Source organism: Nicotiana sylvestris, chromosome 4 (assembly GCF_000393655.2).
Source record: "Nicotiana sylvestris chromosome 4, ASM39365v2, whole genome shotgun sequence".
Lineage (NCBI taxonomy): Eukaryota > Viridiplantae > Streptophyta > Magnoliopsida > Solanales > Solanaceae > Nicotiana > Nicotiana sylvestris.
In genome coordinates, this window is record NC_091060.1 from 13,359,308 (window position 1) to 13,385,437 (window position 26,130).

The window sequence follows — 26,130 nt, forward strand, 5'->3', positions numbered from 1 at the left end:
CATATTCCTTTCCCCGAAAGGGACACCTTTTGTTTAAGCACAGTTCTTTTTCGCTTCCAATTATTATTCTATTTTTACCCATAATTTTTTCTTTGAGTCCCTTTCGGTATAACCCTGCATCAAAATCGAAGCAAAGAAAGGGCTGCAAAACTGGATATAGTTTCCTTGTAATGTCAAGCACAATTTGGGGCATATATGGCATTGACGAAGGCACAAATCCATCTGTGATCTCATTTGATAAGGTGAACAAAGTGTCTCAAAGAAACTGTAAAGTCGCCTAAGCAAAACCTGCTTCATAAGAAAAGTTGATAAGCACTACGGACACAAACTGATATTGGGTGCAAGACAACTGAGCTTGATTTTAAAGAAAAAATAGTCTTGCCTTAGAGACAAGGGTAGCGGTACCATGGACATCTCGGTACCACGCTGACAGAATAGGTTCTTCGACAGCAGTGGCCGTGAACCAAGCTACTCAGGGCATCAAGGCCACAAACCAACCACCACTTTGAAAACTCACAAATTTTTCTTTGTTTGAAGCAGGAACAAAGCATGCAGAATGGTGATTCTAAAAGAACGAATGTCACCAAACGTAAGTTCCTTAAAATCTCCATTTTTCTTTTACTTTTGGCATACGTCACTATTGTTCCCACCTCCTATTTTTATTTAGCTTAACCCATATAGAACTTTTTCGCCTAGAGGGATCCAACTCATAGTTGCGGGTAGAAGTACTCTTCGCTCAGGTTATATTTACGTAGCTTAACTCAGGTAGAACATTTTCGCCTAGGGGGATCCAACTCATATTTTCGGGTAGAAGTAATCTTTGCTCAGGTTGTTTTACATTAGCTTAACCCAGGTAGAACCTTTTCGCCTAGGGGGATCCAGCTCATAGTTCCGGGTAGAGTTCTCTTCGCTCAGGTTATTTTTACGTAGCTTAACCCAGGTAGAACCTTTTCGCCTAGGGGATCCAGCTCATATTTCCGGGTAGAAGTACTCTTCGCTCAGGTTGTTTTTACATTAGCTTAACCCAGGTAGAACCTTTTCGCCTAGGGGGATCCAACTTATAGTTCCGGGTAGAAGTACTCTTCGCTCAGGTTATTTTTACGTAGCTTACCCAGGTAGAACCTTTTCGCCTAGGGGGATCTAGCTCATATTTTTGGGTAGAAGTACTCTTCGCTCAGGTTGTTTTACATTAGCTTAACCCAGGTAGAACCTTTTCGCCTAGGGGATCCAGCTCATAGTTCCGGGTAGAAGTACTCTTCGCGCAGGTTATTTTTACGTAGCTTAACCCAGGTAGAACCTTTTCGCCTAGGGGGATCCAGCTCATATTTCTGGGTAGAAGTACTCTTCGCTCAGGTTGTTTTTACATTAGCTTAACCTAGGTAGAAGCTTTTCGCCTAGGGGGATCCAGCTTATAGTTCCGGGTAGAAGTACTCTTCGCTCAGGTTATTTTTATGTTAGCTTAACCCAGGTAGAACCTTTTCGCCTAGGGGGATCCAACATATAGTTCCGGGTAGAAGTACTCTTCGCTCGGGTTATTTTACATTAGCTTAACCCAGGAAGAACCTTTTCGCCTAGGGGGATCCAGCTCATAGTTCAATGTTATTTTTATGTAGCTTAACCCAGGTAGAACCTTTTTCGCCTAGGGGGATCCAGCTCATAGTTCCGGGTAGAAGTACTCTTCGCTCAGTTGTTTTACATTAGCTTAACCCATGTAGAAACTTTTTGCCTAGGGAGATCCGGCTCATAGTTTTCGGGTAGAAGTACTCTTCGCCCAGATTTGCTTTTATTAGTTTAACCTAGGTAGAACTTTATCACCCAGGGGGATTCAACATTTTTTTTTGGTCAGTAATACAGGGTGCCAACCCCTCGTTATATTTCCTTTTCAATAATACATGGCACCAACCCTTGGTTACATTTCCTTTTCAGTAATAGGGTGCCAACCCCTGGTTACATTTCCTTTTCAGTAATACAGGGTGCCAACCCCTGGTTACATTTCCTTTTTCAGTAATACATGGCACCAACCCCGGGTTACATTTCCTTTACAAGTATAGGGTACGCTAATCCCTAGCTAAGCTTTCCAACATAGGGTCTCCACTCCCTGGTAGACTTTTATAGATATAGGGCCCACTCCCCAATCCCTTTTTCTCAAGGATACACCATCCTGATTTTATTGCTTTCAATAAAGAAGTAGTTTAGAATTTTGTTACAATAACTTACGAAATTTTCCTAGTGAAAACTGGGGCAGAAAAATTTCGTTCGTTTGTTTGCTTTGGTGTCTGAGCAGGTTTTACCTCGAGGCATAGGGTTCGAGATGCCCAAAGAATGAGTCTCAATCCAGAATAAAGAAAAAGGAAAAGAAGTGAATCCAAAGTGCAGAAGCGAAGGAAAGATGTGGATTGCTCAAGACATAGTTGAAGTCACAAGCTCTGCATGTTTCGTTTTGATCTGAAAAGCCGAAGAAGAATGAACCAGCGGTTGCAGCTAACGAGCATCAAGATTCAGATCAGAGTCTGCAGGAAGAACCATCCAAGACTCAAGATCAAGCTTCAGAAGACTCATAGATAGGAATCTTGTAACTCATAGCTGATAGGCTTGTTCAGTTGTTTTTATGTAATAACAGACTTACGGACCGGAGCCTCGACGGAACCTCACTCGACTTTTCAACTCATCATTCCACAGTTCTCTTTGAACTACAGGCAATCTGATTCCCCTATAACCCGGGATATGTAGGATATCCAAAACCAAGACTCGGTTGCACCCTTTCTCTTTTCTCTTATCCTTATTTCTTCCCTTTTGAATAAAGATATGTTCAAAAATTAGTTACATGGCTCACCTTATCTTTGCTCGAAAACTCTTCATGTTTCCAAGCAAAGAGGGGCAGCTGTGAGCACCTAATTTTTGACAATATTTAATTTTTTGTCACTTCTTCTATGTAAATATTTTAGAGGTTTTAAGCTACAATTTTTAGCTTTGTTACACTTTTTATTATAGAGTAAAAATACAAAATTTTAGAAGGTGAATTATTACTATTACTATTATTTTATTTTTTATTTTTAAAATAATAATAAAAAATCCAAAAAATATTAATTTTTTTTAATTTTCGGGTGAGATATAAAAAATAAGAAAAAGGGAAGTATGAAATAAAAAAATAAAAGTAAAAGTGGGTGGAATTCTCTTTTAAAAAGTAAAAGAAAGTGGAAAATTAAAAGTAAAGTTTTGTGAAAATTTTTTAAAAAAATAAAAAGTAAAGAAAGTTGGAATTAAAAAATAAATATAAAGGTAGCTGATAATTAAAACAAAATTAAAGTAAAACAAAGTAGAATTTTTATAAGAAAAGCAAAAGAAAGTGGATTATTTTAAGAAAAGTAAAATAAGTGGAATCCTCTTTTAAAAGTAAAAAAAAATGAGATTTTAAATAAGATAAAAGTAATTAAAGTTGGAATTTAAAAAATAAAAGTAAATAAAGGTGGGATTTCTTTTTATAAAAAGAAAATCAAATTGTAAGTGGGATTTCTTTTAATTTAAAAATAATAAAATATTTTTAAAAAAAAATCTGAAAAATTCCGAAAATTTTGCTATAAATAGAAGAGAAAATCTGAGAAGAAAAGTAAGAAAAGAGAGAAAAGAGAGGGGAGAATTGAGAGAAACAAATTGTTTTTCTTTTTCTACGCTACGACAATTTCTATTTGTGTTATTCTTTATTCCTCTTTCTTTCGAAAATTTCCAGCAATTCAACACCCCAAAACCCAACAAAAAATACTTTAAAACATCCCCTTTACACGCCAAAGAGTGGTGTTAACAGTCGAGGTCGAGGATTCCGTTGGAGCTCTATTCACCGGCTTTGATGATCATCTTTGCTTATGCTTGTTCGGCGTTCGTCTGAGTTATTGTACATATTCTTGGAGACTCATTTAATTGGAAGTCTTGCATTAAAAGGTTTATTCTTCCCTTTTTTTAATCTTATTTTATGTGATTTTATTTATTTATTTTTAAACTTTATAAATAATAATGTAAATCAATCCTTAAATGTTATATGTTTAATCATGTTTCTGAAAATATAGTATTTAAACTTGCTAAAAGTTTGGAAGATTTGAACACTAATAAGTTTAGGCTTCAATTGTTGGGATGTAGGGTATTGATATATGATAATTTATTTATTCAAATATCTAAAATCATACACTTTTTGCACAAACAATTCCATAACTTTTGGCCTTACAATAATCTTAAATTAGTTTAGGAAAATACTTCAAGTGCGTTAGTTTATTTAGGTGCACATTAAATAATTAAATATCATGGCTATGTGTATGGTCTCCGTGGCATAATTGTGATATGTAACAAAATAAGTATTAGAACGCGTAACTTATTTCAAGATAACTTTTTTTTCTTCATAATTTTAATCAAACAATAAAGCGGACATATGTAAAAGATGAGAACCAATAAAACACAAGTTATCCAAAAAATAGTATAAGCCAAATATAGTCAATAAAACGACCGTGCTAGAACCACGGGACTCGGGGAATGCCTTACACCTTCTCCCCGGTTAACAGAATTCCTTATCCGAACTTTGTTTTCGAAGATCAATAATAAAAGAGTCAAATTTTCCTTTGAATAGAGATCAAATAGAAGGTGACTTGGAACACCCAAAAATCAATTCCAAGTGGCGACTCTGAATAACAAAATAATCCTTATTTCAAATTTGTCACTTTAATTGAAAAAAACTTTTTAACCCACAATCCATAACACCCATTATTTTTTGGAGGGGTAGAAAAGGGGTGTGACAAACCATACCGCATCGAACTAATATTTAGGTTTCTTTTTAAGAAACTGTAAGTTTTTATATAAATCTATAACTGCACCGATTATTAGGGTAGGTTTTTTATTTTATAAAAATAAACTGAAAAAATACCGAACCGTACCGAATAAATTTTACATGTAGAAAATATATTTATTTAGTAAGTTTAAAAATAATAATGCATTAAATTTTCTTTGAGCCTTGGAATATGAAAACTATTACAAGCCAACAAGTAATTAAACTCAAAATACTAATTTCTAAAATCTATTATGCTACTTCTACTTAAACTAAGTTATTTCAAGTATCTTTATTAGCAAAACACAAAATATTCTAGCGATTATGAGTAGCAAACTACAATGTATTGAATATGTTTCCTTTCATATAATTTAGATTTATCTTTTTGAATATTTAATCTTCTATAGACTTTATTCTTGAGTCCCAACTTTGTATATCTTTCAACTCATGTGATTAATATTTTCTTTGCCTTTGTTTGATTTCTTTTACGTTGTTGTAGAATAGTTGATACTCTAGCCATCTTTATTTTTCTTTTTTTAATTCATCACCCTTTAAACAGTAAAAATGTCTAGAGAGTTTTGCTAAGTCCTATAAAAGAACGTATGTTATTGCAATTCTACTTCTACTGGTGAATTTTACATGATATTAAAAAAAATACCGAAAATTAACCGAACCGTACCGATACCGAAGAGAAACCGACATGATTGAGACGGTTTCGAAAAGTCTAATTTTAGTTATACATAATAGAATAACCGAAAAATTGGTATGGTACAAATTTTATAAAATAACCGGACAAACCGAACCATTGACACCCCTAACTACACTCATTATGTGGTAAAGGGGGTCATTTGGTTCAGAACAAGGATATCCCGGGATAATAATATTGAAATTATAATTCCACAGCTGTATGAAATAGATATTATCAAGATTTTAATATAAAATTTGTTATAGGTTAGTACCAATAACTAAACACGGGAATATAATCTCAAATTTTATACCGTAATTAATCTACTAATCCTGGTAACCAAACGAACTCCTAACTTATCTTCCTCCTCCGTGACTTCCTAATCAATTGGGAGATCATGAGAAATAACTCCATCATAATCAATTGGGAGATTATGAAGTCACAATAAGAGTTACTTCCTCCACTTCAGTTTATAAGATCATATTTCCTTATAAGTTCGTTAAAAACAGTAATTATTTCTACATTTAAAAGTACTTTAATTTAATTTATATAGGTATAAAAGTTTTTTCTGCTTAATCCAAATAAGTTTGCAATGTGGGCATGAGGCGGAGACGTGTCCAGAATATTTTTTGGCGAGGTAGCTATATATGGCACGAGAAGCAGGTCTCTATTATTCCTAATTTTATTTGTTATTATGATTTATAATGTACGTATAATAATAATAATAATAATAATAATAATAATAATAATAATAATAATAATATGCAAAACCCAAGTAACAAATACTTTTAAATCTCTTATCACACTTTCGTAAGATTCTAATAAAATTTGCAATCATATCAATTGCTTAACTAAAAATTAGTCATTACCTTTCGCTATTCGTTACTACTGAAAACTTTCTTCCATTTTAAACTTGTAGTTAAGTAATTCTTGACAGCCAAATTACAAATCTGACAATTGTAGATATTATGAATTCTTTTGGAGCAACTAAAAAAAAAAAAAGCCGCCTGATACACTAAGCTCCCGCTATGCATGGGGTCCGAAGAAGTGTCGAACCATAAGGGTCTAGATTTCTACAAGAGAATGCTTCCGCTGCTTGAACCTGTGACCTTTCACTATTCATTACTACTGAACACTTTCTTCCATTTTAAACTTGTAGTTAAGTAATTCTTGACAGCTAAATCACAAATTCGACCATTGTAGATAATATAAATTCTTTTGGACCAAGTAAAAAAAAAGAAGGGGCAGCCCGATGTACTAAGCTCCCGCTATGCGCGGGGTCCGAGGAAGGGTCGGACCACAAAGGTCTAGATTTCTAGAAGAGGTTGTTTCCACTGCTTGAGCCTGTGACATCCTGGTCACATGACACCAATTTTACCAGTTACGTCAATGCTACCCTTCTTTTGGACCAAGAAGATTAAAACCTTTAATATATATCATAACATTAATCAGAATTAACCATACCATTACATGAAAAGTACATCAACTGAAGTGTGAAGAATCAGAAATACAGAAAACCAAACATAGTAAATAAGCCCCTTTTCTTAGAACAAACACTCTTTTTAAGGGGTAATGTACACAGTGAAGTGAGTAATAGTTTCAACACCATCAGTTGTATGTTGATCCACATGAGGCAGAGTTTCAATTGTAGCATACCCTTTGGCATTCTCATATTTTCCAGTACCTCCAATAATAGCAATATGAGAAATTGGCGTTGCGGTCCTGTGAATTCCAAAGAAACTAATGGTATCTTCCACTTCATGTTCATGTTGTCCATGGAACAATGTTGTTAAAGCTAAAGTATGACTCGTCCCATCCGAAGAACTCGTCAAGTAAAATCCTTGTGCTCTACCAAGAATAGCTGATCCCAATTCATGTCCTTCTGTTATTTCATTGTCCACCACAGTAATTGACCCGAACATGAGTTGTTGAAGGGACAAGCCAGTAGGGAGTTGCCCGGCTGTGACAAAAGGTTGATTGTCCCCGCTGTCGACAATGTTGTTGTTGCCTGTGTTTTGTAGGACAGTGTTGGATTGTTGTTGTCCGTTGAGACCTACTAGGAAAGGATAATTGTTGCTGTTGACGATGTTGTTGATGTTGTTGAGGGGAACACCACCGTCGATTGGGAAGACTTGGTTGTTTGCTTTTGAGAAAGGTAAATTGTTGGCATCTGTGTTGGCTACAATTCCAGTGACCACTCTTCCTGACGGGTGTGTACCGCCAAGTATGTCATGCATGAAGAATGAGAACGTTGAGTGGCCCTCTGGAATAGGATTTGCCACTGTGGCACCAGACGTAGCAGCGGCTTCTGGTGCCACATTGGTAACAGGTGCTGCTCCAGTGTTTGTTGTTGCGTCAGCAACAGGAGCCACTGGAGCAGCAGGGGAAACGACAGGAGCTGTATCAGGCTCGGGTTCGGTTGGAAAATCAGCTGAAGGAGCCACAGTGTTTGCAGGAATAGAAGAATCATCATCCTCTATAGGTGCCGGGTTCGAATCAGGAGCGGTGACTGTGGCTGGAAAGTGGCCACTTGGCAATGTGGTGGCCGAGGCCACCACAGGAGCCACAACAGGTTCATCTGAGCTCACTTCATCCAAGATCCTCGCTGAAGTAGCAATGTCAAATGAGAGGGTTAATAGCAAAATGCAGAAGGTGAATTGGAATGTTTTAGAGCAGAATTGGGAAAATTTGACCATTTTTTGCTTGTGAATGTTGCTATATAATGATTGATGAGAAGAGTCAAATGAAGAATTGAGATCTGCTTGTTGGTGATGAATGAATGTAGGCTAACTGAGTATAAATAGTTTGCTTAAAAGCTTCTTATTAAGTGGAGCTGGTGAAATGGTTTAGGTAAACTGTTTAATTGCAATAACAAAATCCATAAAAAAAGTTTAAGGCATTAATTTTGTTGAACCAACTCTGTAATGTGTTTAGTTGATCATTTGGGCAGTAGTAGTACATTATCATAATGCTACTCCCTCTGTCTCAAATTATCGGTCATAGTTTCTAAAATAATTGTCTCAGATTATTTGTCTTTTTAAAAGTTCAAGAGTAAATTAATTAATTTTTTCCTATGCTACCCTTAATATTAATTGTTCTTGAAGACTACAATACCTTAATTATTAGTAAGTACTAAATAAAAAGAGATAATATCTTAAGACATAAATAAGGGTAAAATAGTTAAAACCCCTTCTTATTTAATAATTTTTTCAGGAGCGTGTAAAAGAGAAACGCGGCAGTTAATTTGAGATGGAAGGAGCAATGAATAAGGGACTCGAGCTGGAAAAAAATTGTTCACAATGAGTGCTTACATCAAACCATATTAGTTTATTATAGTTAAGTATATAATTATTAGTTTAATGTAAATATCGGATGTGAATAAGTTTTTTTCGCTCTAGCAATTCCAGAAAGAATTGCATAGCTATCTTTTTTCCTTTCTATATTACCTTGAGAACTAAGTTAAAAATGGGAAAGATCCAGTACTATTTGGTATGAGTTGGAGAGTTGGAGTGGTTTAATGGCTTAATGTAGTGGTTTACTTTTGCACTTTACAAATCCACACAATCTTATACTTTGTTAATGTCAATATTATGGCCCCTCAAACCTGGCCTGACGATGTGCAAAAGAAAAAGAAACAGAGAATATTAGACAACCATTTGTATGCAATAATAGCTCATTAAAATAATACTAATATAAAAAAAAATTAATTGCATAGTTGAAATTCCCCAACTGTTGCATTTGACCCGGGCGCACCTAGAGTTTGAGGGACAAATCTAATAATTTTTGCCTAAATCCTATTTTATATTATAATTTCTTTAAAATATATATAAATATTTAATTACGAATCCACTAATTAAGACTAGCTACAAGTTCGATGAAAAATTCTATGATAAAGTTAGAATCCACAAGTTTCAAATCTTGACTTCCCTCCCTCAATTGACACCAGAGGTGGAGCCACGATTTCAAACTTATGGGTTCGGAATTCTAATTCTTTTAAGTTATTGAGTTCTAAATTAATAATTTATACATATTCATGGATTTCTAAAACAAATATATAAGGATTCAAAACAAAGCTACTGGGTTCAGCCGAACCCGTTTTTGGCTCTAACGCCGCCCCTGTTTGGCACCCCATTGGTGAAAGATCATACACTTCAAAGAAGCCTAAGGTGGTATATAGTAGAGAAATCTAAATAAAAATGTATGTCATTGTGTCAACCAATTCATCAAACTTCTTTGTTCTCGTTTGTTTCACTTCATTTACTGGGAGTACAAAAATAATTAACGGAAACAGCCGTTTAAACTTGTGAGTTGTGACACTATAATTCAAATTATGATCTTTTGATGATTAGAATGTTATTGCCACAAGACTGACAACTAAAATTTGAACCGTCGACATGATTGGAGGGTTATTGACATAGTGTATGCCCTTCGTCGTTCTATCATATAGTGAGGTATCGAATCCACCTAATATTTCCCTCCCATTCCTGCTAACATCAATAAAAAAAAAATTTAAATGCTTTAGCATAAAATGTTGTAATGGACCTTAGGAAGCAAAAAAATGTATTTTAAAAAAAAAATATGGGGAGAAAAAGAAGAAGAGCAAAAGGTGATAATGAACAGCAAAAAGGAAAATGGGAAATAACAAAAAAAATAAAAAAAAATTAAACAGTTAAAATCATTTCTTTTTCCATCTCGCACGAACCGCCTCTAGAGGACCGACCGGTTCAAAAATAAAACGGAGCTCCATCTTTCACTATACTCTCGTCTAGGGTTTAAACCCAAATTTCATTTCTGAATCTCACTTCTCCTTTCTTCTTCCTCTCAAAACCCTAATCCTCACTCCACTTCACTTCTACTCTCACCTTTAAACTAGGGTTTTAGCAGTGCACCAACTGCTACTCCCATAATGTATCTCTACAGTCTCACTCTCCAAAAACCCACCGGCATACTCTGCGCCATCAACGGCAGCTTTTCCGGTGGCAAAGTACAAGAAATCGCCGTCGCCCGGGGAAAAGTCCTCGACCTCCTACGCCCCGACGATAACGGTAAGCTCCAAACCTTATTATCCGTCGAAATCTTCGGCGCTATACGCTCCTTAGCTCAATTTCGATTAACCGGTGCACAAAAAGATTATATTGTAGTCGGGTCGGATTCGGGTCGGATAGTGATATTAGAGTATAATAAAGAGAAGAATGTTTTTGATAAAATTCATCAGGAGACTTTTGGGAAATCGGGTTGTAGACGGATAGTTCCGGGTCAGTATTTGGGTATTGACCCGAAAGGTAGGGCTGTTATGATTGGTGCTTGTGAGAAACAGAAGCTTGTGTATGTTTTGAATAGGGATACTGCTGCTAGGTTAACTATTTCATCGCCTTTAGAAGCTCATAAGAGCCACACGATTACGTTCTCGATTTGTGGTGTTGATTGTGGATTTGATAACCCGATATTTGCTGCGATCGAGTTGGATTACGCGGAGGCAGATCAGGATCCTACTGGCCAGGCCGCAAATGAGGCTCAGAAGCATTTGACATTTTATGAATTAGATTTAGGGCTTAATCACGTGTCGAGGAAGTGGAGTGAACAGGTTGATAATGGTGCTAATTTGCTCGTGACCGTACCTGGTGGTGGGGATGGTCCGAGTGGTGTGCTTGTTTGCGCGGAGAATTTTGTGATATATAAGAATCAGGGACACCCTGATGTTAGGGCTGTTATTCCCAGAAGGGTGGATTTGCCAGCGGAACGTGGGGTTTTGATTGTTTCAGCTGCTATGCATAAGCAGAAGTCAATGTTTTTCTTTCTTTTGCAAACTGAATATGGAGATATCTTTAAGGTGACATTGGATCACGACAATGACAGGGTTAAGGAGTTAAAGATCAAGTATTTTGATACAATTCCAGTCAGTTCTTCGCTGTGTGTCTTGAAGTCAGGGTTCCTCTTTGCTGCGTCAGAGTTTGGGAATCATGCATTGTATCAGTTTCAGGCGATAGGAGATGATCCTGATGTCGAAGCTTCATCATCGACGTTAATGGAAACTGAAGAAGGTTTTCAGCCTGTATTTTTCCAGCCAAGAAAGCTAAAAAATCTTGTTAGGATCGATCAGATTGAGAGTTTGATGCCAATCATGGACATGAAAATAGTAAATCTTTTTGAGGAAGAAACTCCACAAATATTTTCACTTTGTGGGAGGGGTCCCCGGTCTTCGTTGCGCATACTTAGGCCAGGTTTAGCTGTTAGTGAAATGGCTGTGTCACAGCTTCCTGGTGTTCCTAGTGCTGTCTGGACTGTGAAAAAGAATGTCAATGATGAGTTTGATGCGTACATTGTTGTATCTTTTGCGAATGCAACTCTCGTGCTTTCTATTGGTGAGACAGTTGAAGAAGTTAGTGACAGTGGGTTTCTTGATACTACTCCATCTCTTGCTGTTTCATTGATTGGTGATGATTCATTGATGCAAGTTCATCCCAGTGGAATAAGGCATATCAGAGAAGATGGCCGTATTAATGAATGGAGAACTCCTGGAAAGAGAACTATTGTCAAGGTCGGATCTAATAGGCTTCAAGTGGTAATTGCACTAAGTGGAGGGGAGCTTATATATTTTGAAGTGGATATGACTGGCCAGCTGATGGAAGTCGAGAAGCATGAGATGTCAGGTGATGTAGCTTGTCTGGACATTGCCCCTGTTCCTGAGGGAAGACAAAGGTCCCGTTTCCTTGCAGTTGGATCATATGATAACACTATTCGTATCTTGTCATTGGATCCTGATGACTGTATGCAGGTTCTGAGCCTGCAAAGTGTATCTTCACCGCCAGAGTCTCTCCTTTTTCTTGAAGTTCAGGCCTCTATTGGTGGAGAAGATGGTGCAGATCACCCTGCCAGCCTTTTTCTTAATGCTGGTTTACAAAATGGGGTTTTATTCAGGACTGTGGTGGATATGATAACTGGGCAGCTTTCAGATGCACGTTCACGTTTCTTGGGGCTTAGAGCCCCTAAGCTCTTTTCCATTGTTGTGAGAGGACGACGTGCTATGCTTTGCTTGTCAAGTAGACCGTGGCTAGGTTATATACACCAAGGGCATTTTCTTTTGACGCCTTTATCATATGAGACTCTTGAATTTGCAGCCTCATTTTCATCGGATCAATGTGCAGAAGGTGTAGTAGCGGTTGCTGGGGATGCGTTGAGGGTCTTCACGATAGAGAGATTGGGCGAGACTTTCAATGAAACAGCTGTACCTTTAAGGTATACACCAAGAAGGTTTGTTCTTCAACCTAAACGGAAGATGGTGATAATGATAGAGAGTGACCAGGGAGCATATACTGCGGAAGAGCGTGAAGCTGCCAAAAAGGAGTGCTTCGAGACAGCTGGGAATGGTGAAAATGGAAATGCAGAACAAGTGGAGAATGGTGAAGATGAAGATGGTAATGATCCACTATCTGATGAACAGTATGGATATCCCAAGTCGGAGTCAGGAAGGTGGGTTTCCTGCATCAGAGTCCTTGACCCAAGGTCAACACAAACCACTTGTCTGCTAGAGCTTCAGGATAATGAGGCTGCGTTTAGCATATGCACTGTTAATTTCCATGACAAGGAGCATGGAGCTCTGTTAGCTGTTGGTACTGCCAAGGGCCTTCAGTTTTGGCCCAAAAAATCGTTTGAAGCAGCATACATTCATATATACAAATTTAAAGAAGATGGGAAGGTCCTTGAGCTTTTGCACAAGACACAGGTAGATGGTGTGCCTCTTGCATTATGTCAGTTCCAAGGAAGACTACTAGCTGGTGTGGGGTCTGTCCTTAGGTTGTATGATTTGGGGAAGAAAAGACTGCTCAGAAAATGTGAGAACAAGCTTTTCCCCAACTCAATCACATCTATCCATACCTATCGTGATCGGATTTATGTGGGTGACATGCAAGAGGTATGATAATTATAAAATATTCTGTGTTAAACATAAAAGTATTGAAGTAATACATTCTCTTTGGATGATATTTGTTCGATGTAAATTTGTGATAGAGAAGGTTTGTTCTGCATTCTAGTACATTCTAGTACAACAACAACAACAACCCAGTATAATCCCACTTAATGGGGTCTGGGGAGGGTAGTGTGTACGCAGACCTTACCCCTACCTTGGGGTAGAGAGGCTGTTTCCAAATAGACCCTCGTCATCCTTCCCTCCAAGAACTTCCCACCTTGCTCTTGGGGAGACTCGAACTCACAACCTCTTGGTTGGAAGTGGAGGTTGCTTACCATCAGAGCAACCCCTCTTGTCTCAAAATATCCAAGAAGGTTTGTTCTGCTTTCTAGTCTAAAGACATAATTTGAATCTAATGACTGGGGGTTTTTGCAATAAAAAACTCTAGTGACTAGCCATTGAGAAATGAGCTATTGTGATATTTTGCCTGTGAAAGTTTTTTGTATGAGTATCAGCAGAAATTGAGGCAGTAGAAATGGTTGGAGGAAATGTTGCGAAGTATGAAATGGTATATTGTGTTTAGAACATTCTGTGCATTAAATTGTTATAACCTCATAAAACTAATTAAGCTCATAGATTCTGATAGCCTGAAACTAATACTCTTTTGCTGTCACTGAAGTTTTTTTATTATAAATTAAAGTTGCCATATAAAATAACTATTTGAAGGTTTTTTATTTCCCCCGTCCCGAAGTAGCACAATGAATCTCGGTTGCATGATTATATGTTGTTATCCAACATGATAATTACGTCCATAATTGCCTAGATGCTTTCTTCTGATTATACTAATTTACTACAGAGTGACTGTATTGGCTGTTTGAATCCATAGAATGTAGACTGATGGTTAAGTTAGATATTTTCTGACAGGAATATTTATTCGGATTCTTATAAAATAGTCTTCTTTGATGTCATATTTTATGAAGTGTTGGTTTCTACTGATCTGCTCAAATTGTTCTCTTCTTGCAGTCATTCCACTACTGTAAGTATAGACGTGATGAAAATCAACTGTACATATTTGCTGATGACACGGTTCCGAGATGGCTAACCGCAGCACAGCATGTAGATTTTGACACAGTGGCAGGAGCTGACAAGTTTGGGAATATCTACTTTGTGCGATTACCTCAGGATGTCTCAGATGAGATTGAAGAAGACCCTACTGGTGGAAAAATAAAATGGGAGCAAGGGAAGCTGAATGGAGCCCCAAACAAGGTTGAGGAAATAGTGCAGTTTCATGTTGGTGATGTGGTCTCTTGCTTGCAAAGAGCATCACTTATTCCAGGAGGGGGTGAATGTGTAATTTACGGGACTGTGATGGGGAGCGTCGGGGCAATGCTTCCATTTAGCTCGAGGGATGATGTTGACTTCTTCTCTCATTTGGAGATGCATTTGAGGCAGGAGTTCCCACCTTTATGTGGCAGGGATCACATGGCCTACAGATCTGCCTACTTCCCGGTTAAGGTAAGCTTGTATTGCTCAATCAGCTATTTCCTTAATGTTCCAATGCGGAAAGTGGTATTTACCTACTTAGTTTGACATCCTGATTGGTAGCAGAGATGCGCTAATGTAGCAAATGAATGTAAATAAACTACCTTGCGAAGCTAAATTAACGCTGAAGTGAAACTGGGAATTTGTCATTAGCTACTTTACAAGACTTGGTTGGTTGTAAGCTTATCCTGTTCTGCCCTAGGTCCCAATTAAAATGTTTAACAGATAAAATGGCTGGATAATCAAATCATTGAGCAGTTCTAGAACAGCAAATGGGCTTGTGCTATCATGGATTCTAAGTAGTTGTGTCCTCCATTGGCTATATCGTTTGACAACGAGCAATTTAGTGTGCCTTGTGAATGTTTATGTTTTTCTTGATTTCACTATTTTGAAGTGCTGTGCATCCTTGAATAAAAGGCAACTCTAAGTTGCCACAGGCTGTTTCTATGTCTACCAAGTTGATTTTATGCCTAGGTTGCATTTTCGAGTGTTGAATTATGCACTTTTAGCTGAAACTGTTACAAGTTTCAGGTCTGATATTAACTAGATTACATGATACCATTAAGAGTGTATGCTCTTTTTATTTCATATATTTAAATCACCTTGATTATTCAATCCTTATCTAATGTTGATGATAATGGTGATATATTGGAACCGTTTTGCAGGATGTGATAGATGGAGACTTGTGCGAACAGTTCCCAACCTTGCCAATGGATATGCAGCGCAAAATTGCAGATGAGTTGGACAGAACACCAGGCGAGATTTTGAAAAAGCTTGAAGAAATAAGAAACAAAATTATTTGAGAACATGTTTAGATCAAGGTAGATTCCCTTGTCTTCACATATAGCTTTTGCATGTTAGTCATACTTGATGTTTTTTCTGGATAACCGTTGTGTCCAGGTAAGTTTGCACTTACCTCGTCTAATTCATCATGTACTTGTTACCTTCTATCAGCATAGGTGTTAAGTAACTTTTCCGAACAAGACTTAAGACAGATGAGAAGAATTCACTTGGTGTACTAGAATTGGACCTTGTTTCCCAAGTTGTTGTCCAACTATTCGACCGTTAGGGCACATCTTCAAGGGTTAGTCATAGTTGATATTGTCAATTGACTACTAAAGGAAACGTAAGCTTGAAGAGGATTTGGTTTTGAGGTTCCAATCTCAATTATAACACTTGGTGTGAGCTCAACTGCTCCAACCTTGGTAGGCACAACTTTCTTCACAACCTGTATTTGTTGGTTAAACAAGCTGTCCAGTAGATTGGTCGAGGTGCAGAAGCTGGTCTAAAGAAAAAAAGGAGAGTTTTAGTTTAGAGGCTTTCTTCATATTATTTGTGGCTTGGAAATGGAATCAAGTTTGCCTTTTGTCATCAATAAATTCAGTTGTGTTGTCAAGCAATCCTTCCCGTGCTCTAGCAGTACATCAATATGCCATTTGTTAAGAGATACTCAAATTCAAGCACTTTTATGTGATAGAAAACAGTGTCTTGTTTCTCTTTTTGGTACATCAAGATGCCATTTGTCCAGGGGCACAAAGACCTTGTAGCTCTATGTGATAGCAGACTGTCATGTTTATTTCTTTTTGGTAAATCTCAAACCACTCAAAATATATATTTTTTATGACCAGGTGATGGTTTTAGTTTTAATCAATCCAAGGGAACAGTCTTGTGGCGGCTTAAGAGGGAGCATGCTGCAGAGAGCTATGGATGTTTCATTTGATTTGAGCTTTGTGGATGCAAGAAAAGAGACCAGCATGTACTCCAACCTGTGCTCACTATAGATGTATTTGAAGAAAAGATGCAGATTGATTTGAAGAAAAGATGCGGAATGAATTATTGCTCAGTTTCTCTGTTGTAATTATGCTGTAGCATAGCTAGTCATTTCAACTGATTTTGTAGCAAACTACTGATAACTGAATTGTGTATTTCCAGTATGTTTATGAGAAATGTAGTCACGATGCAGAGATTGATCGACTAACTTTAAATTTGTGGACTCTTCTACGGAGTTGGATTTTCATAGTCTCTTGGCCTAGTTTTATCCCGTTAGGGGTCGTTTGGTTGGAATAAGATTTATACCGGTATAAGTTATATTGGAATAAGTTATGTTGGGATTAGTTATGTTGTGATTGTTGTTTATTCATTGTTTGGTATGTTGTATTAAGAATGACAATTGCATTATTTCTAAGAAGGTATTAGTTATACCGATGTTAATTACCCCACATTCTATAAGGTATAAGTTATCTCAGTGTTAAAATTAGTTATCCCTGGTTTGCTAACCAAATAGAGTATTAAGGTGGTATTAAATTTTTATACCACCCTTATAATTTCTTATACCTCATACCAAACGACCCCTTAGTGTAGTTACTTTCAGAAATTCTGGTGCCTTATTAATTAAAGGGAAACTTACACAAATATCCCAAATAAATCTCAACTTACCAACCATTAGTTATAGACTTACCAAAACTAGCTAACAGAAATTGAAAAACCAAATAATAGGGTTCTTTCTATCAAAGAATCACATGTAAAAATTACCTTCCATATTTTTAAGCGTGATTAGCAACATTAGATACAAGACGGAAATGAAATTTCATGGACGGGGTAGCAAATAAGGTGATGAAATACAAAAATCTATACAATATTCCAAAAAAAAAAGGAACTTTTTCAATGGGTATAATTGAAATTCATTGAAAATATATAGATAAGTCAATATATAAAATTTGAGGAAGATTGGAGGTGATTTGGATTGGTTTTGTATCAAAATTCGTAATTAAATCGAGTTAAAAAAAGTCTTTTACGACACATGTATCAAACATGTATCACACATGTATCTCACACACATGTATACATGGGTATACATGTGATACACAATTGATACAAATATGATACATATGTGATACATAAATGATACACAGTGTGGTACACATCATTTTTTTCATGTTCAGCTTTTACTTCGAATTTTCAATTCAAACCACCTCAAAACTTCACCAAATCATCCCAAAACTGAGATTCAAGCTCCTTAAGTTGTGCCCAATCTATTCTAATAACAATCACTCAAAACAAAGCAAAAATTTGATATTTGTTTGCTACAAATAGCTAATTGGCTTATTTGGCTAATATTAGTAATATTTTATCAATTGACCAATTTTTGTAATGAGCCACTTATAAATGAACATAGCTGGTAATTTCCCTTAATTAAATTACCAAAGTTTTTTTTTTTCCTTCTGTTTGGTGCAATGTGAGTCCAACGTGCAGTCGGGAGTGAATGATTGCGTATAGGTGTTCGTAACACGCAGCGGAAGACAATAACAATCCTAGGTAGATCTTTTCGTGTTTAAAATGTATTTACATGTCAAAGATCGGATCTAAAACGTATCCGGTGAAGAAAGTCTCGTTTCAAATTCTTCGATAGTGCGAAGACTCTATGCGTATCCACACCGAGACCGATCCTTGCTATCAGCTCTTTGATCAATGAAACCCGCGAACAAATTGAACGAAGAGTATTGTGTTGAAATTTTCTCAAAAATCTCAACTCAAATTAGAAGAACAAGAAACGTTTTTCTTGTAATTGTATTTTCTCTCTTGACTTTGTATTGCACTCTCACTTTCATAAAGTGGGTTTTCTTCTCAAGAAAAAATTATGAAGCAAATTTTCTCCATCACTCTTTATATAGATATCACCTACAAACCCTTTTCCTATTTAGTTGAAGCAATGATTTATTTAGGGTAAAAGTTTAATTTAAAAATAAACTTTAAGGAAGAAATCGAATCACGTTCCCAAGGGTAACGTGACTGAAGGTATTTTATGCCAAGTCCAATTGGACTTTCACGCCTATTCGTCCAATTCAACATTGGACTTTCACGTATTACAATTCTAATTCCAATTGAACAATATAGGAGTTTTGCAATGGAAATATATATCCCATTCCTAATGGGAATCGCGTGCATGCCATAGTCCTTTGTGGACTTTCATCTCCAATTCCAAATTGGCGAGGATAAACTAATATAATATACATAACTTTTATATAAATTAATATTATTTTATATTATATATTTCAATCAAAAGATATAATTTAATTTTTTATTTCAAAAGAGAACTTCAATTCGTTCATAATATTAATTATAATCTCTGTGCTAGCAAAGAGTATAATAATATTTCATTTGGACTAACAACTTTATTTATTTGACTAATTAAATTCTTTAATTCAATTATCAAATAATAAGTTAATTAATCCTTTAGCAAAGATCAGAACACTCGTTAGTGTGCGACCCCATAGGTTCAATACTAAACCGGTAGTAAATTGATCACATCAATATACTAATCAAGGGTGGCGTCTGGCAACACTCCTTAACGACCGGATAGCATGGAGTATACAATTTACTCTCAAGAACCAGTAGAAGAATAATGTAGTAATTCCTTCTGTCCTTATAGCTCTGGATCACCCTAGGATATGGTTCAACTATCAAATCCTAATAGGCGACCAACTATGTGTTCATGTCAAGTATAATCGACCATTGAATAACCTAAGAAACTCTTTTCTTCTTTCATTCAATTGCCCTGGCCAAAGTCTTAATTTGGTCGTTTATAATTCATGATAACATGGAGCTTAAACTCATTACCAAAAGTTGACAGATTCCATCTTGATCTATCACTAATTCTACAAGTATTTAATCGTACCCAATATCCTTTCAACTATCGCCCTAGGGCCATAGGTATCTAGTATCAAAGCACAATAAATAACTTGTCAATCACTATGACGATCTTAGGTCAAAGGAAACTCTTACATCATATTCTTCAAGAGAATATCCTATTGACAGTTTATGGTAATTCTAACCATTAGGAATTATCCAATGAGTTGGTTCAATGATCATATCTCTATATGCATCATCTATCTATGTGATGTAGTTAATGAGATCAACTAATCTTTATCCCATAAAGACGATCACATAAATATTGATCTAACCGGATTACTAATGTCCAAATTAATAATCCTACGATCAAGAACAAATTTAGATTAAGTTGTAAGAGACTTTGTTCTCATTATCATGATCTCTATCACGATGACAAGTCTCAAAATTTAATCAAGAACCTTATCAAATTAATCAAACAATTAATAATAACTATGATAAAAGAATGCCATATATTTTTATACCGAATAACGTTCAAATCATCAAATATGAGATTGGATCTAGGGCATATCTACTATATCCCTAACAATCTCCCACTTGCACTAGAGCCAATCGCTCTTGTACTTCATTCACAATTTTCACTTGCGCTTGTCAAACTCCTTTGCACCAAGAGCTTTAGTGAATGGGTATGGAGCATTTTCCTTTCCATCAACCTTTTGAATCTAGACGTCTCTACGTCCAATGATTTCTCTTATCAAGTGATCCCTTGGCAGAACGTGTTTGGATTTTTGGTGTGATTTTGGTTCTTTTGCTTGAGCAATGGCTCCAATGTTATCACACAACAATGGAATTGTACCTTCTATCGAAGGAAACACACCAAGTTCAGTTAAGAACTTTTTCATCCATACAGCTTCCTTAGCAACTTCGCTAGCTGCTATATATTCTGCTTCAGTCACGGAATCAGCTACTGTAGCTTGTTTGGAACTTTTCCAACTCACTGCATCACCATTTAATGTGAATACATAACCAGAAATAGATTTGTTATCATCTCTATCTGAAGAGAAACTTGCATCAGTTTAACCTTTAAGTTTCAACTCAGAATCTCCATAGATGAGGAATTGGTCTTTAGTCCTTCTTAAGTACTTAAGAATGGTTTTCACCACCTTCCAATGTTCCTCACTAGGATTTTTCGGATATCGGCTAGTCACTCCAACTGCATAAGCCACACCAGGACGTGTACATGTCATGGCATACATGATAGCTCCCAGTACACAAGCGTATGGGATCCTACTCATGCTTTCTCTCTCTTCAGGTGTTTTAGGATAATCCTCCCTACTGAGAGTAATTCCAGTGCCTATCGGTAGATAGCCTCTTTTGGAATTATCCATGGTATACCTCTTTAAGATGGTATCAATGTACAAAGACTAGGAAAGTCCAAGCAGCTTCCTAGATCTATCTCTATAGATCTTTATTCCTAATATATAAGCTGCTTCTCCCAAGTCTTTCATGGAGAACTATTCAAATAGCCAAATCTTGGTACTTTGCAATGCCGGTATGTCATTCCCTATGAGCAATATATCATCAACATACAATAACAAAAATATAATTGTGCTCCCACTAACCTTTTTGTACATAGAAGGTTCTTCTTCGCATCTAACAAAATTGAACTTTTCAATTGTCTTGTTAAAACGAATATTCCAACTTCGAGAAGCTTGCTTTAGTCCATAAATGGATCTTAGTAGCTTGCAAATTTTATTATGATCAGACAAAGATGTGAAACCTTCAAGTTGTGTCATGTACACATCCTCTTCTAGCTCACCATTAAGGAAAGCTGTTTTCACATCCATTTGCCATATTTCATAATCATAGTGTGTTGCTATATCAAGCAAAATTCGAATAGATTTGAGCATTGCCACGGGAGAGAACGTCCCGTTGTAGTCGACTCCTTCTTTCTGACGATATCCCTTGGCAACAAGACGGGCTTTGTAGGTCTCCACCTTTCCGTCTGCTCCAATTTATTTCTTAAAAACCCATTTACAACCTATAGCTTTTATATCCTTTGAAGGTTCAACTAAAGTCCATACTTTATTTACCTTCATGGATTCCATTTCGGATTCCATGGCCTTTTCCCACTTCTCATAATCAGAACTTTGTATAGCCTCTTCATAGGTCTTAGGGTCATCATCATTATGATCAACCTCATTTGATACATCATCTTGTACTATTAAATTTAATCTAGTTGGTACATGACGTTCTCGTGTAGACCTTCGAAGAGGTACTTGTACAACTCGTTCACTTTGTGCTAGATCTGGTTGTTGTTCAATTTGGTTTGGAACTAGTTCATTAACCTGTTCTTGAACTTCATTTAGTTCTTGAACTTCAACCGTTGAAGATGGAAATTTCCTTGGCAACTTCAAAACATCCAATAAAGGTTCTTTAACTTGGGTCTCATGATCTTTATATTGTGTTGATTCATTAGTTTCTTAAACTTCATCAAGTTCTATTTCTCCATTATAATTTCCTTCTAAAAGAAATTCCCTTTCCAAAAAGGTTGCTCCTCTAGCCACAAACACTTTATGGTCAGAAGGATGATAAAAATAATATCTCATTGTTTCCTTGGGATACCCAATGAACCTACACTTATCAGATCTTGAGTCAAGTTTATCAGTCTGTAGTCTCTTAACATAAGCTGGACAACCCCAAACTTTAATATGTTTAAGGTTAAGCTTACATCCTTTCCATATCTCATATGGTGTTGTAGAGACTAACTTAGTGGGAACATTATTAAGTAAGTATGTTACTGCTTCCAAAGCATATCCCCATAAATTTATTGGAAGATCAGTGAACCCCATCATAGATCTCACCATATCTAATAAGGTTCGATTTCTCTTTTCAGACACACCATTATGTTGTGGTGTTCCTAGAGGTGTCCACTATGAGAGAATCTCATTCTCTTTGAGATATCTGGTAAAGTTTTCAATAAGATATTCTCCACCTCTATCAGACCTTAGTACTTTGATACGTTTACCAGTCTGCTTCTCAACTTCCCTACGGAACCCTTTCAACATTTCAAAAGATTCAGACTTATGTTTCATAATATACATAAATCCATATCTTGACATATCATCAGTGAAGATGATAAAGTAAGAATATTTACTGCTAGCTTGAATTTTTATGGGCCCACAAACATCTGTATGAATTAGTCCTAATAAATCAGATGCTCTTTCTCCACTTCCAATAAATAGATATTTGGTCATTTTTTCTTTGAGGCAAGATTCACAAGTTTGATATGAATCAAAATCATACTTATCAAGGTACCCTTTCTTGTACAACTTGTTAATTCTTTTCTTTCCAATATGACCAAGCCTATAATGCCAAAGGTATGTATGATTTACATGATCATATCTTTTCCTTCTTAAGACTTGAAACATGCATAATCAAATTAGCATTCACATTAGGTAAGACATAAACATCATGTTGGAGATATCCATTCACATATAAATTATCACCATAATTAATAGAGCAAATACCATTTCCTATAATAATGCGAAAACCACGTTTGTCTAACATAGAAGCTAAAATTATGTTCGAAACAAATTTAGGAACGTAATAACAATCATCCAACATAAGTACTTTGCCCGTAGTCATTATTAAAGAAATTGATCCTACAACTACGGCCACAACTTTTGCACCATTTCCAACTTGTAGATTAATTTCTCCTTTCTTTAGTTTCCTACTTATCTTGAACCCTTGCAACATATTGCAGATGTTATAACCACTGCCAGTATCTAATACCCACAGTGAAAAACTAGTAGTAGCTAAAGAAACCTTGAAAATATTTTTCATTAATGTCTTACCTTATGTAGACATGTAATTTTTGACCCTCCCCAAAATTTTACATATTTTAGTGTTAAATATTTAGTTTAGGCCTAATATCGCTATTTTGATTATTTTAAACTTTTTTTCTTTATTCAATATTAAAAATAAAAAACTACAAAAAATATTTTCCTTTAATTTAGCTAATTAATATTTTTGTCTAGCAATTTTTAAATATATCTTATTTGTGAAACTGAAAACCGCAAAAATAGTCACATGATTTGAGGTTTTACTACACTAGTATTAGCTTTATTAGTTAGTGTTATCATAATATATTTTTAAAAGAAAAAAGAGTAAATATTTTCTTAGCCTGATTAGTTTTTTATGGGATCATTTTGAGTTATTCTTATATATCATTTCAGTTGGGAGTATTGACATATTTGGTTCTCGTTGCATTAGGCAGTATGCCTAATTGATCCTTTACTATCTTATTTTCTTTTCAATTAGTTAGTTGAGTTCATTTTGACTCTTAACAATTTTCTTTACATAATTCAAAAAAAAGAAGAAGGAAAGAGCTCATGAATTTTGTCACTTTCTCTAAGGAATTGCTCCTCCTCATGTAGACTCTCCTAGAATAAGACTTTCATATTCAATTTTCTTGGGCATCACCCTGGACACCTCACCTCCACATCTCACGTGACTCACAAAATCACTCATATCAGCCCACCAAATAAAAGAGAAAAACAAACCCTAAGAGAAGAAGAGAGAACCCTGCTAGCCGCCGCCAAGCTCTCCCTCTACTCTACCACCGGTCCGCCTACAACCACACAACATCAAAAATCTTTCTTCCTTTTATTCAGACTCCAATTTCTTCTACAACCATGTAAAGAGCACTAGGTTGCCCCTTGGTCACAAATGAAAATTCAAGGCCAAGTTCAAAGCAACGCCTCTTTCAATCATTTCTGCGATTTCCTCTCCGGTAAAGCGTGTGTTTCTCGTTTGAAGGTCTGATTAGCTCGAGAATTCCGTTTGGAGTGTCCATTCGCGGTTTGCAGCTTCCGCTCGAGGTTCGGGTTCCGTTTCTTGCTTGCCAATTTAATTTTTCAATCAAAGTTCAGTTCTTCTAACTCTCTTTATTTCAAATGAATTAAAGTTTGATTGGTTATGTGATTCATGTTCCTCTGTGTTGGTCTATGTCTAAAATGAATTTGAACTTAATTTGTTGTTTGATTCTTGTTCTTTTTGTGCTTGGTGTTCGATGTTGGCAGTGATATTTGATCACAAAGTGGAAGGGAATTTTAGTTTGTTTGATCTAGTTTTACATTTGATAAGTATAAATCTCAAAATTGGGAGTATGATTTGGACTAATTTCATTTAAGTAACAAAGTGGGATTAAGTTGCATTTTAAATTAATGGGTCCAGTAAAATAATATTTAATTTCTTGCATCTATTAGGCTTGAATTTTATGAGATTTTCCTATAGTATTAGGAGTATAGATTAGTTTATGGGCTTCATAGTTCCTTAAATACTTTCCTAATTCTGTAATTCCTTTTATTCTCGAGATTTTTCTTTGTTGGAAAAGTTTGGATGCAAAAGTTTGTTCAATAAATGGCCAAAATAGCATGTGAACATTTGTATACCAAGATTCTTAAGCAAAAATGAAAGAAGTTAAAAGGGATAACATCTTGATGCTTGAATTGTATCGTGGGGGTCTGTTACTGAACATAGAAAAGAGAATTGATATTAACGTGACACTTTATTATTTTATTGTTTCTATTTGATCACTAGGAGCATGTTTAGGCCAATCACACTCGTGTAGGCAAACTTTAGGTCTCGTCTTTTGTTTCATTCGAGGTGAGAGGTCGTTCCCTTTAGTTTATATTCAGGGAAATGCCCCATAGAGTTTGTATATATTATTGTTATGTGGGGTATGCCCCGAAGTGAATGTAACGGAGGCCGCAACTACACCGTGGATGAAGTATAGTGTAGGTTAGCTTAGGATTTTACTTTTCATTATTTTTATTTTTATTTTTATTTTATTAGGTAGGGACGACCTCGATCCTCTTCCATGTTTGTTTTTGTTTGTGTGTTTTCACCTCAATTTGAGTATTCTTAAAAGTCGACTTGATCATGTACGCAACTGTACTAGTTACGGGACTCGGGGAATGCCTAACACCTTCTCCCCGAGTCAAATGAACCCTCTTACCCGAATCTCCGGTGCAGACTTAATTTTGGAGTCCAAAGTGTTTTAAGAGGAAAAATCATTTTTAAAAAAAATGGTGAACTAGCACACCGAAACCAATGTCAGGTGGCGACTCTGAAAAGTCCTTTTGAACACAAATTTTTGTCATTTTCTAACCGAAAACCCTTTTTAGCTTTACAAATCTTTTTATTTATTTTAAGAGGGTTAGTGAGGTAAAAAGGGGTGTGACATCTCTGGCGATTCTGCTGGGGAGTTCCAGGTTCGAGCTAGTACTTGATCTTGTTTGCTTTTTAGGATGTTCGGTTGCGGTTTTTATATGTTTTGTTTGATTTATTTGATTTTTATTTTTGCTTATGTCGTTTTATTATTTGCTAGTTGCTTATATGTTTACAATTTTTTCTTTATGTGTTACTACTTTATAAATTGTCATCATTTGCATAACCCATGGTCTTCTTTCTGCAACAAGTCTTCTGGAGTATGTTTGAGCGTACACGGCCTTTTTGTGAGTCACCCGTGTCTTTAGGGGGGTGGCGTGGGAGCGTGGA

General features: G+C 36.1%; 2 protein-coding genes across 2 annotated transcripts; one reads left to right on the top strand and one right to left on the bottom strand.

The window, feature by feature from the left end:
- Positions 1–6,909: 6,909 nt before the first annotated feature.
- Positions 6,910–8,259, bottom strand: LOC104243776 (dirigent protein 24-like). The gene has a single exon (XM_009799030.2). The coding sequence runs from the start codon at positions 8,186–8,188 to the stop codon at positions 7,055–7,057; it is 1,134 nt and encodes a 377-aa protein (XP_009797332.1). The 5' UTR covers positions 8,189–8,259; the 3' UTR covers positions 6,910–7,054.
- A 2,007-nt stretch (positions 8,260–10,266) lies between these two features.
- LOC104243777 (spliceosome-associated protein 130 A) lies at positions 10,267–16,925 on the top strand. Its single transcript, XM_009799031.2, has 4 exons — positions 10,267–13,404; positions 14,422–14,913; positions 15,606–15,761; positions 16,569–16,925. The coding sequence occupies exons 1-3, from the start codon at positions 10,399–10,401 to the stop codon at positions 15,741–15,743; spliced, it is 3,636 nt and encodes a 1,211-aa protein (XP_009797333.1). The 5' UTR covers positions 10,267–10,398; the 3' UTR covers positions 15,744–15,761; positions 16,569–16,925.
- Positions 16,926–26,130: the final 9,205 nt, after the last annotated feature.